Raw genomic sequence first — 13,149 nt, 5'->3', positions numbered from 1 at the left:
CATTTATGAAGTCCTTTACAACATGCAGTCAAAGAGGTTAATTGAAAAATTTCTTAATGTCATTATGAAAGAACTAGATTAACCCAAGTTAATTCACTTTATTGTTCAAAATAAAGAGGAATAAGCATTGAACTCACTTGCAAATTTGGGGCATGAATTAGGGGTGAGATGTTGTCTTTAAGGACTCTGCCAGTTTAATTAAGATATGGAAAATTACTTATTGTTCTTCACCACTAAAGTGCTAGGAATTAACAGCCAAATGTGATGCCTGTGCCTTTCATATCTCTACCATGTGTTTGTTTGTTTAATACCCATAAGACTACATCATTAAACCTCAAGCACTGATTTCACTAATTCAGCACGAGGGCTACATGCTACAGCAGCAAACACCTTTCCGAGTCAATCATAATTGAACAGCTGGATGTAAAATGCAATATTATTTTTAAGCTCGTCTCTAACTTTGACTTCAAACCACAAGCCCTGTTTTCCTCCCAAACAAAATACCTTCCTACCTTTGTAATACATCCCCTAAATACAGCGGGAGCACACGGGCGGCGCGTGACGTATTTTATCCACTTTATCGGTTCCTTCCAATTAGAGATGCTACAACTGCCAACATTGCTGCACTGCTCTTGTCTTAGTGAAACATAACGCGGGTTGTTTGTTTTCCTTTAGGAAGTATTACTTAAGAGAGCAGCAGACCTTGTTGAAGCCCTATATGGGATGCCCCATAACAACCAGGTAGGTCAGCAGCGCGCTCTTTGTTCCCACGCCGACACGTGTAGATCAATACCTGCTCTGTGCAGGGCTGGCAGAGCATCAGCACGTTGCCTTTGTACACAGCCAGGCTTTGCCAGCCACCTTGAGGGCAGTGTGATGTGATGCAATGCTCCGAGGGAAGCGCTTCATCTTCCCCTTCTCCTCTCGCCGCTCGTTTGCCTATCAGAAATGACAATTAAGTGTGAGGTGCCAAAAGCATAAGCAAGCATTAAGGCAAGAGAATAACCTTGAACTGGGGCCAAAATATACAGTGACTAATGGGAAGTCCTAAAGAAATCTGCTCAGCCGAGTGGATCAGCTGTACTGTATTTTGCAAACTGCTGAAAATACAACTCCTGCCTTGGGCGTATAAAACCCGTGTGACGATTTTCACCTGGCTTCCAGTGCTAAACTGGAGTTTTATGCTAATTTCTTCCTTTCTTTATGTTTACTGTGTTGAGGAGCAATTGGGCTTGGGAAGGAAAAACAGGAGGTGTTGTTGAAACAAGCAGCAAACCCCCCCATCCTCACTGCAATTCCACGTGAATCTCTTCGGTAAATTTTTGTGCTATTGCGACTTGGAGCATTTGCACAAATCTGAGTTGTCAGTGCTTGTTTTGTGTGTCTCTCTAGGAAATAATCCTGAAACGAGCAGCTGACATTGCTGAGGCGTTGTACAGCGTGCCCCGCAACCACAACCAGATCCCCACTCTAGCCAACACTCCCGCCCACACCGGCATGATGGGCGTGAACTCCTTCAGCAGCCAGCTCGCCGTCAACGTCTCCGAAACATCGCAAGCCAACGACCAAGGTAGGTGGGCTTTCAAGGGTTAATCCTTCACCTTGTTGGCTGCTTTTGGCCTGTTCATGTGAGCTGATGTCACCGCCGTGTCCTCCCTCTCTCTGTCCCCCTAGCCGTGTGTCTGAGCGCGGAATGAAATGCTGTCTTTAACTTTTCTCGTAATATTTAATTCTCCCTGTTCTTTCATTTACTGTTATCATAGAGCATCTCCAGTGGATGAAAAAAAAAAAATTGGCAAAAAGTGTAGAAAGCTCTTTGTTATTTGCAGTAAATATACAGCGTGTATGGTTGGTTTATAAAATAATTATGTCTCGGTACCTCCACCTGGTTTTGGAATGTTTACACAGATAAATCTAATTTGATGTCTGTGATTTTAAAATACTTTGTTTGTAGGCATGTGTGACATATATGTTACTAATAAAAGTAATAGTTGATTTAATTTACCTGTTGTAATTGAAAATGCATGTAGCATATTGCATTTGAAATTAATTTTGATACTAATGAAAGGAGGGAAACAGGATTATTAGATATGTTCAAACGCATATTTTTTTTTACTTGCAACATAATTATTAAATTGATTGCTCAGATAGGAACAAATTGTTGTTTAAAATCCTGATTCCGCTATGTTTCCTCTTCTAAAAAGATTGTCTTTTAATGCGTTTCCAAGCTAATAAGCCTTATAAAATTCTGTACTTGCTCTTGAATTAGTTTTCACTGACGGCTACACCTTACGAAAGCTTGTTGTTAGCATAAAAAATATCAATCACAAAATGAAGACCCCAAAACAGCCTTTTAAAGTAAATCACCGCAACAAAAAAGTTTTTCTTGTCAGCTCTGGCATTTGAAGGTGTGGAGAGGCTGAAAGTTCACGCAGTGTGTTGGTACAAAGCGGGACTCGAGCCTGTTGATAATTGCTCCTAAAGACAAACGTGAAGGCACCTGACACAGCTGGATCGAAGAGAGCTTTTGTTGGCTGTCTGTGCTAAGAGGAGAGACAACATAGAGTGCTCGCGGATGATTTAAGTAGGGTTGGCGTGATAAGGTTATCTCAAGCTGCAAGAGTTGATAGGGCAGTGAGAGACAACTCAGAGCAAAGCTGTGCAATCAATTAAAACTGTGTAATATATGCTGCATGAGGAAACCCCCCAGCCCTAAGTCTATCTTATAAAATAACATTATTTTTTTGGGGTGGGGGGGTTTCTAACACAGTAGGTTACAGTCGCAACACAAGCAGTGTTTCCCCGCGAGGATATGTTCCCAGCAGTACTCCTCAGCAGTCCAATTACAACACAGTCAGCAATAGCATGAATGGATATGGCAATGCCGGCATGCCCAATCTAGGTGTACCAGGTTCCCCTGGATTTCTTAATGGCTCCTCAGCTAACTCTCCTTATGGCAGTAAGTGTCTATTTTTGGTAACACATCATCATATAGATTCATATTTACTACAAAATCAACTCCTTGCATTGTTTTGATTTCCTCTATTGTCAGCTACTGGATAAAAGGAGGGGTGACTCTGGAGGCTGGACGTAAAAATGAAAATAATAAATTGATCTGTTTGTGCCAGAATACAATCTCAGATAGAGAAAAACAAAAAAAAAAATAAGAACGAACAAAACAAAACAAAACAAAAAACCAAAATAAAAATTGGACTGCGCAATTCGTAACAAAAGTCCAACACAAAAGAGTTTGCCTGTTATCCAGAGAGTGGCCAAGCCAAGGCATTTCATTTTTATTTTTTTATATATATTTTTTTTATATATATATATCTCTATATATATTTTAAGAGGCAAGGCCCTATCACTCTCTTTTTCCGTGTTTGCCGTGAAAACCTCAATCTGAGTCCTGATTATTTTTGCTTTATTGCAGTAGTGCCGTCAAGCCCTACCATGGCAGCCTCTTCGGTCACCCTCCCTTCAAACTGTAGCAGTACACACGGCATTTTCTCATTCTCACCTGCCAATGTCATCTCTGCAGTGAAACAAAAGAGCGCCTTCGCTCCTGTTGTCAGGCCCCAAGCCTCTCCTCCACCATCTTGCACCAGTGCAAATGGAAATGGACTTCAAGGTGAGCCCGATCTCTCTCAATTTTCTCTCTGCTGCCTTTTTTTTTTTTTTTTTGTGCTTTTTTTTTTTCCTCGGGGAGAAAAGGTAGCTGGCTGGATTTTTCAGTGCTCTTGTAGTGATGCAAAAGCAGGGGGAGAGATAGGGTAGTGTGAATGATCTGCTGAGATTTTCAGGTTTTTAGTTCATTTTTGATGCTTGCATTAGAGGAAACACCAGTTGTTTTCCTGGCATTTTCCCTTAGGAGTTTGTGCCTTAAATTTTAAGGGAAGACTGTATCCCGGAATGCCTCTTGGAGGGTTTGTGTACTCCTGGTGTTTTTTATGTTTTCTGAACACATTTCTGTGGATGTTTAAACCCAGCAGTGCTCTGGCAGGACAGGGTGTGATTTCCTCACTTTCTATAGGGTGTAGTAGTGATTTTAAGTATGTGAAGTTAATATAAGTCATGTTAAGCCCTCACTCAGTGGACTAAGCTTTCCTGGACTAGGCAGCCCTGTATGCAGTGGTTTGCATGCTCTGGTGGTGCCAGCCCTTACTGTGGTGTTAGGGTGGTTACATCCCTAAATGAACGAAGTATTTTAATTAGGGAAGGAAATTTTAATGTTTTGCCTTTTTTTTTAATATAATCCATGTGATTTCATGTGGGCAATGCCAGGAACAACTGATAAATCAGTGGCAGAATGCTCATGGTTGTCTGCAGGATGTGGGGCAGAAGGAATTACAACACAATGTGAGAACAAAAACACAAAGAATTCACCCTAGGAAAGAAGACTCATGGGCAGTTTTGCCACTTTTAGGGGGGATTTTGACCTGCAGAAGGTGAGGCTGTAGGTGCATTAGGATCACTGGGAAGGTTTGTTTGCCTCTGGTGGAGTCCCAGTGCACAATGCAGTAAATTGAGGCACTTCAGATCCCATTGAAACCAGGAAGGGTTGAGGACAGTCTCATCCCCGAGGTCGTCACTCCTCTTGACTTCCTCAGTTAAGCAGCAGCAGCACAGGATTATTTATCCTTTGTATCACCATGACACCCATAATCCAAGCAGCACTCACAGGAAAACTGATGAGGGGGATTTAATTTGCCAAACCAATTCTGGACACCTGCATTTTGTGGGATGCTGCAAGCACTTCGGAGAGGCATCATCCCAATCCCACAGAGCTGTCTGGCCACCCCAAATCCACTCCAGCATCTCAAAATGAATATTCCTGTAGCTTGCTCTTAACTTCTTGGCCCAAAAAAACATCTGAGACCTTGTTATGCACTCAGGTCAACAAAGAGCTGAGAATCCAGATGCACGAACTCATTGTAGCATGATAGTAAAGGAAAGGATAATTAAATTAACTGCTTTTTGCATATTTCTTTACTGGAAGCTTCACTGTATTACTACTGTAAGTAGAAAACTATATCCATATTCCTAGAAAAGATAATCCATACATAAAATAATCCAGTGTCCTACTTTCCTCTTTTTCTAAGAAGACACTTATATGAAAAGTAAATACTGAAATAAAATAATGGGAAAAAAAAGAGATAATAAAATAAATAATAAAATATAGACAAAAATAATATTAAAAATAATATAAATGCAGTAACATATGGCTTGGATCTGAGGCAGGAAGATCAACTAATTGATTTTGATTTACTCTGATAAACAAAATTATTTAAAGATCTAAATTAAAATGATCCAGAATTTTGCCATTTCAGCATGTGAATAAGGGTCTTCCTGTCCTATACTCAAGGTTTTAGGTACTTAAAATCTCTAGATTACCTCAAAGTGGGGTTTTAAGGAGAACTGGGAGGGCTGAATGCCTGCACTGAGCACCCGATGTCCCTTAGCACCTCCTCAAGCCCCCAGCAATTGCACATCTCCATCCTCAGGTACAAAATGCTTTTTGTATGAAGCTCAGAAGATGACTTGGAATCAGCCAATATTGATTTGTTAAATAGGTCATGAATTCAGCTCTTAAGCTGAGCCCAACCTCACTTTGCACAAAGCTTTTTTCCATGCCCAGAGAGCCCAGCAAAGCCCTAACCATGCCTTCAACCCCTGATTTTTGGGTGCTGCAATCCACCCAGCAGAGTCGGTGTCATCCTTTTGGGTTTTGGATCAGCAGCTGAACTGAAAACCAAGTGTTGAAATGAAATAGATAATACATAGATAGATAAATAAATAATTAAATAAAAATCGTAATTTTCCTCTGTCAGCTGAACCTGAATAATTCTGTGTTGAGCAGAATGACCCAGAGAAGCAGGCTGAATGTCCTTCTGGCCTGGTAATTAGAGCAGCGACTTACAGGATTGTGGCAAAAAAAAATTTGCATAATTTATGCAAAGCAGACAGCACCACAAGGTGATGCTTGGTATTGTGGGAGTTAGGGAACTGACATGGAATCACAGAATTCTGGAATGGTTTGGGTTGGAAGGCACCTTAAAGACCATCTAGTTCCAACTTTGGGCAGGGACACCTTCCACTGTCTTAGTCCTGGCTGCTGTCCTGTCCTGTCCCAGTCCTGTTCCTATCCTAGGCTGCTCCAGGGCCAGTCCAGCCTGGTCTTGGACACTTCCAGGGATGGAGCAGTCACAGCTTTCCCTGTGCCAGGGCCTCAGCACCACCTCACCTCCCCCACCCAGGAGCCCTCTGTGAGGTCCTTCACCATCCCAGCAGAGGCACCGTCCCTTTTTCCACCCAAAGCTTTGAGTCAGCTCAGACTGAGCTCACCAAAGCCCCCGAATTCCCCCATTCATCCTCACAGACCTCAGCCACTGCCTTGGCCTGAGCTGCAGCCAGGGCTGAGGGGCAGCACAGGGATGGGTTTGGCAGCTCCTTCCTTCATGAGACATCGTCAAGAAAAACCACCAACGCTCCTGTGCTGGTACTTATCTACACTGCATTTGATGCATAGAGTTCATTAGGGAGTTTCTGCTTCTTCCTTCCTATTTTCTCAGTCATTTGTTGTCAGGGAACTCTTTTTAAAGTTTAATTAGTTGCTTTCTGGACTCTGTACAATCACCTTGAGAGTTTTCTGATCAGCACATTTTCTACATTAAGTTAAAATATGGAATTTGAGAGCTGCAGTCCAATGCAGCTGAAGTTTTTTTGGTGATCTTCAAGTACAGAGTCTCATTTTAGGGCAGGGTGTGAAGAAACTGAGCGACAGCTGAGGAGATGTTAGGAAAGGTCACATTCAGCCAAGCCAAGAGGGCAGTAAGAGCTCATGGTCACAGGTGGTGACCATGCAAATCCTGCAGTTTACGGATAAGTAGGGACTTGGATAAGAATGGAAAAGAATTCAGACAAGGGAGGTCCTTTTGTAGGGATTTAGGGGTTAATTGACCCCTCCCTGGTGGGTAAACCACTGCAGGGTATCTGTGTGGGAAAAATGCTGCTTGTGGTACGTCTAAGTGGTGAGAACAGCAGAACTAAGCAGCTCCAGCTGGACCTCAGGGGGATTGTTTTGTCCCCTAACAAAGAGTTAAACAGAAGTTGAGCTGCCCTAATTTCTGGCTGGTGCTGCTGTGACCCTGAGCATCAGGACCACCCGAGCCCACCACACCAGAAGCAGGGTCTTGCTGCCTGTAAGCACAACCCCAAAACCCTCTCTGTGCTGTAGGACCTACTGCCCAGGAGTGAACATGGAGAAATCTGCAGGGGACACTTTTGCAAAGAGATCCAAGACACTTTCCAGTGGAAGGTGTCCCTGCTCATGGCAGGGGGTTGGAACAAGATGGTCCTTAAGATCCCTTCCGACCCCAACCATTCTGGGATTTGACGATTCAACAACGAAGACAGAGGTTAAGAATATAAAAAGGCAATCTGGGGAGATCTCAGGCTGGGGGCAGTGCCAGCCAGGGCTGATGTTTACTCCTCCCCCTTGCTGCACCCATGCCAGCTGCACGTCCATCGTCTAGGGAGGGCCAGCACTCAGAAGCTGCAGCTCTTGGAGGAGAACTCTCTCCCTGCTGTCCCCAGGGCCTGACTCACTCCTGTGAGTAAGCCTACAAAAAAGGGCTTTTGGGCCTTATCCAAAAAGCCACAATCTTGTTGACTCTGCATGACCTCCATAGTCTATGATCAGAAAGTCAAGTACTCACACAAATTTTTAAAGAGCAGGATCCTACCATGGGTGTTCCTGAGGGCAGAGAGTCTTTTCCTGTTTAAAACAATGAACATTAACACTAGAAAAGAAATTTTTTAGTGAGAGACTACTGGCTCGCTGCAAAGTTGGAAGCACAATATGTGTTCAAAATTTGGTTTTCAATTGTAATTTGCTTTCTATAGATTGTGAAAGATATTGCTCTCTGGTTATAGGACTATAATGCACAGCAAAAGGCTCTCTATATTCTTTTAAAATTGCATCCTGCTTAATTTTCTGGTCTTCCTCCAGATGAAAGTATTAAAATTATTATTAAAAAACTCACCAGCTCATTTTTCTTTAAGAAGGCGTTTGGTATCAATTTGCACAGCAGGAAAGCTCAGTGCAGAAATTCACAATTGTCAAAGATTGCTACTAAAATAAATTGTGAAATGCACGTCTGGAGCACCAACCTTGCATCCCCCCTCAGACTGTGCCACAAAGAGAGTTCAACAAAAACAGTTAAATTAAAGAACTGAGATAATTTTTCTTTACTCCAGAAAAATGTGGCAGCAGTTAAATCTAAATTTTCACACAGCAGAATCATAGCATGGTTTGGGTTGGAAGGGACCTTAAAACCCATCCTGTCCAACTTTCTGCCATGGGCAGGGACACCTTCCACTGTTCTAAACTGCTCCAAGCTCCAGCCTGTCCAACCTGGCCTTGGCCACTTCCAGGGGTGGAGCAGCTGATGGCTGAATTGCAGCACGAGGCACTTGAGGACGTGGTTTAGTGGTGAGCCACGACAGTGCTGGTTGATGTTGGGCTTGACCTTAAAGGTCTTTTCCAACGTTAATGATTCTGTGATTCCACGACAGCTGTTCCTGAAAATGATTTCCTGCACCCCCAGGCCAGGTGCACCCCGATAACCAGACTGGCCTGGTGACAGATTTGCTGGGCTGGGCTGATGAAGGGTGGAACAGAGATTTAGGGCTGCTTTTGAGGGTCTTTTGAGGGGGGGTCAGGCCTTGGCAGAGGCTGCTCAGGGAGGTTTGGAGTCCCCATCCCTGCAGGAGTCCAAGGAATTTCTGGAGGTGGCACTCAGTGCTGTGAGCTGGGGACAAGGTGGGGATAGGGGACAGCTTGGACTTGGTGATGTTGGAGACCTTTTCCAACATAAGTGATTTTGTGATTCTCTGAAAATGTGATAAGGAAACTGAATATTTTGTGTAGGAAGGCTCTCTGCCAATATAACCACTGTTCTCCAGTTAAATTTTGGAACTTCAGTTGCTGGTTAGATTTATAACATCGATTATTATGAATGTTGTGAAATTGTAACTTCAGTTTCGATTTTGACATTTTTGACGTTTAACTGGGGAGAAAAATGTCAGAGTTGGAAGACTTTATCCTGTTTCACAAACATCACCTAAGCTGTGTTCTAGAGAGGTTTAACTCCACCCAAATCCACAGAAGGCTCTGGCAGGACCAGGGGCTGCTCTGGGCTCTGGGTGCAGCTGTTGGAGCAATGCTGGTCGTGGTCGTGTTACCTACGAAATGTGTACAGACCCAGCTCTTCCAAACCGTAAAGCTGCAACGGCGAATCTGGAATAAATTAATATTGTTGAAATTAATGAACTGAGAAATTGAAGTTCACATCGCTACACGAACAAATTTATTAATATCTGTTGTACATAAATTAATGAGAAATATCATTATGGCAAAAATTAAACAACACTAAAATTAAAGACTGTCTAAATTTTGCTTCTACCAAAGAGTTAACCAGGTAAAAACGGTGGTTGTTGGCATCTCAGTCTTTTTCTGTTAAGAAACCCCAGGATATGGCTGGTCAGGGGTTTAAATATCATGTCTTTTTACGATGGTTGAGCTCTAGGATTGGGAGAAGGTTTAGAGTTCTTGGTTTTGGTCTCGGAGAGCCCTTGGCTTGCTCAGTCCTGCTTTTATCATGTAGAAGAATAGTGGAAAATGAGGTTTTCTGCCCAGGGCACGAAGTGGTGATCGGTGGGGATGTCCCCAGGGGATGGGGACACAGCAGAAGAGTTGTCAGGACCTGGAGAGAAGCTGAGCCTGGGGAACTGGGGATGCTCTGCCCGCAGAGCTCCTTGCTCAAGCAGAGGCTGTTTGGGGTGTGTTTTGCTGGGAGGAGTGTCCGTGGTCCTTGCTCTGGGGACGCCGTGGAGGAGCCGGGCTCTGCATCCTCCCGCCCCGGCCCGCGGTGGCTCTGAGCCCAGCGTGCCAATAACAGCTCCTTTTCTTCTCTTTTTCCTTTTAGCCATGTCCGGGCTTGTAGTCCCGCCAATGTAAAGTCACTTTTGTTTACCTACCGTAGCACCAAGCTGCAGAGGATGGGCTTAGGGGACAAGTTTAGTATATTAAGACGTGCTGATGGAAGCAGTATCTTCACGCAGAATCAGCAACAAAATCGAAATGCTACAGGAAAAAATAAAAAAAAACCCCACAAAAAAAAAAACAACCCACAAAAAAAAGAAAAAAAAAAGACTTTGTTTAAAGATTTTATTTAAACTATTAAGAATCTACATGCAAAACAACCTACTTCTTCATGAACAATTCCATTTTATTGACTGAATTTTTCTCATATTTTCACATTTCTCAGTCCTGGAGAATAAGGAAAAAGCGACGCCTATTTTGTATAAAGTTTCTGATTACGTCTTGGCTATGTCTAGTACTTGCTATGTGTTGGGAGAAACTTTGTGGATGCACCATTTTGATTATCATGAAACACTGATGAAAAATGCCTCCGAACATTTTTCTGTACTCATAACTAGATTCACAATGGTTGTGTATCTCTATAATGTGAAATATTTTTTTGTGGTGGAAAAAAAAAGGGGGCCAAGGAGGTTATGAGCCATCAAACTGGAAAAAAAAAAGAATAAAAAAAAAAAGGATGAATATATGATTAGGAAAAAAAACCACACAAAAAACCGGGGCGCAGGGGCGGGCGCGGGGGGGTTTATCGTTGCTTAACTTCATCTTAATGAAATGGAACTTTGTAACTTATTGTAGTTAGAAATTGTAACTTTGATATTGAATTCTCTTGCCTTCAACAAGCACACTGACAGAGAAAAAAAAAGAGAAATTGCTACTGTCTGTTGGTTTAAAAAAATGAAAAAAATATACTTCCACTGCTAGAGCTTCCTGTTAAGCAAGTGTGATCTGCAACATTTTTTCAACTTTTGCTAGCACTGTATACTATTGCATTTTAGGCTACTGTGAAGTCTATGTTTCTTGTACCAGAAAATTGTCCTTTTGACTTCTAGATCCTTCTTCCCTAATGTGTTTTGTATGTGGTTATAAAATTGTAGACTTTTGTGATTTTGCCAAAGTTGTAGCTAAATATTTATACACTTGTCTTGAATTTTTTTCAGATCCACTTAAATATTTAGACAAAAAAAAAAAGCAGATTTTATTCCTTATGACGGCTATAAGGAATAAAATAGTCTTATCCATTGCAACACTTTCTTTCACATAAACACTTGCAGTCACTAAGGGAATTTATTTTGTAACATATCAACTATAAATATTGTATTTATCTTTGAAATTTTGTATATTGCTTTTCATCATTTTTTTTTATGTTCTTGTATGTATTGGTTTTTGTCCTGGCCTGGTATCGTGATGCTGAAAATAGCATTAAGCCAAGAACTGTTGCCTTCATGTTTTCTTTTAAATAAATCAGTGTCTGTGCATTTCATTTGTACTTCATAAGGTTGCTATTGTTTAGCCTTTCCATACTTTAATTTTTTTTTCAAAAATTCAAATTCATTGTTTATTTTTATATTATTTTTAAGTTATCAGAACAAATAATTTTGAAAGGAAAAGTCGTTTGTTGTATAGTCAAATCAAAATTGTGCCACATGGCTGTAATGAATACTAGTAGAATATGTGCATGTGATACAGCCACAGAAAAGATGAATCTATTTTGTGGTTGCATTTTTTATTTTATTTTTGTTTGTTTGATTGTTTTCTTTATTTTTTAATTTTTTTTTTTTTTTTTTTTAAGATTGTAAAAAGTCATTTTCAGCTGCCACCCATGACTTTGCCACATAGCTGAACTGTGTTTACTGGAAAAATTCAGAGGCCTAAAGTTTAAAAATAAATTCACTTCTGATGTTTTAATTAAAATGTTTGCCACATGAACTTCTCTGATGCCTTAAAAGTGAACTTCTTTGAAGAACTTTTGTGCTGTTTTATCACAGGCTTACACCACAATTGTTAATCGCGACTTCATTTGGATGATTTCTGGTGTAAAAAATAAGGGGAAAAAAAAAAGCACAATCCTGGTGTACAATTCTGCCACTCCTTTATGTGTCGATTTTCTGCTGCACTCTGCATTCTCCCAAAGCCTGCTCTGCTCAAAACCAGGGAAGGTTTCACGGGAATTCAGGATCACACCGAATTTTTAATGTCTGGGAGTTGTTTGTTTAGGTTTCTTGGGGTTTTTTTTTAGGGAACTTTTTGTAATCAACTCGTAGCCGATGGTACTTTTTAAACTGGAATGACCTCCGTTGTATTCCGTGGCTCTCGGTGCCAAATCCAGCCAGAGAAACGTGGAGTTTTTTTTATTTTTACTTTGCACTAAATCCTTTGCCAGCGCAGCACTGCAAAACACGTTGCAAACTGCAGCAGAATTCACCTTTTAACCAAAAAAGGAGGGATCATTTTGTTGATTATTATTAATTTTTTTAAAAAAATTATTATTATTTTTGTAATTTTTTTTCTTTTTTGGGCAAAAATAAAAGAATGCACATTTTAGTCAAGCTTTTCTGAAAGGTTTAGAAGAAGGGTTCAGCATAGCACAGCTCTGTGAGCACAGCCAAGGCTTGGCTAGGTGGGAAAGCCTGAGAAGTCACTTTGGAATTGAATTGCCTCCGTTATATTTTGTCTAAGTAAGGTTTTGCTCTAAAAAAAATTTAAAAAGAGGTCACGTGTACATGTTAAGAAAGTCTGCAAGTTCCTTCATAAATGCAATCTGTTTGTGTTTTAGATTAATTAGTCAATGCACTCATCGCTTCATTGTCTCCAGACGGAAAGCTTCACTAAATGGTAGATTTTACTGTTAAAGACCCTACAATAAGATTGTTTTATCTGTACATTTTTTCATATATTTAACTGTATAAAAAAATGTTCATTTTACACAATATTTAATTAAAGTATTTCTTGTCTGTGAATTTCATTTTTAGTAATTTTATCTGGTTTGATTATTAAAAAAAAAGTGACGAAACACTAAACGAACTAATGCAACACTGGGGGTTTCATTTCTAAATATCAGAATTTTTATTCCTTTGTTATGAAAAAGCCCAAACCCTTGACGTGGTCTTTCCAGTTCCCTGGGAGGAGGATGAGGAAGGAGATCTCTGCTCTGCAGTGGCAATCACATATTGCTCAGCCTTGGTGAAGTATTTATCCAAAACTGCTCA

The 13,149-nt window shown here is 41.0% G+C and overlaps 1 protein-coding gene across 19 annotated transcripts in view; it reads left to right on the top strand.

Moving 5' to 3' along the window:
* The window catches only part of EBF3 (EBF transcription factor 3), a 130,619-nt gene extending 117,719 nt beyond the window's left edge, over positions 1 to 12,900 (top strand). For 6 of the 19 annotated variants that reach the window (XM_085582991.1, XM_085582992.1, XM_021545694.3 and 3 more), the window contains 5 exons: positions 676 to 741; positions 1,393 to 1,570; positions 2,771 to 2,959; positions 3,431 to 3,628; positions 9,987 to 12,900. In XM_085582991.1, the coding sequence (XP_085439117.1) occupies positions 676 to 741; positions 1,393 to 1,570; positions 2,771 to 2,959; positions 3,431 to 3,628; positions 9,987 to 10,018 (663 nt within the window). In that variant the 3' untranslated portion in view covers positions 10,019 to 12,900. The remainder of the gene's footprint in view (positions 1 to 675; positions 742 to 1,392; positions 1,571 to 2,770; positions 2,960 to 3,430; positions 3,629 to 9,986) is intronic. The other 13 variants (XM_021545696.3, XM_085582998.1, XM_085582995.1 and 10 more) reach the window with 4 other exon arrangements.
* The last annotated feature ends 249 nt before the right edge of the window (positions 12,901 to 13,149 follow it).

This window comes from Lonchura striata, chromosome 6 (assembly GCF_050655825.1).
Source record: "Lonchura striata isolate lonStrDom1 chromosome 6, ASM5065582v1, whole genome shotgun sequence".
Classification (NCBI taxonomy): domain Eukaryota; kingdom Metazoa; phylum Chordata; class Aves; order Passeriformes; family Estrildidae; genus Lonchura; species Lonchura striata.
Note: the sequence above shows the minus strand (reverse complement) of the source record. Positions and strands in the feature narration are given on the sequence as shown.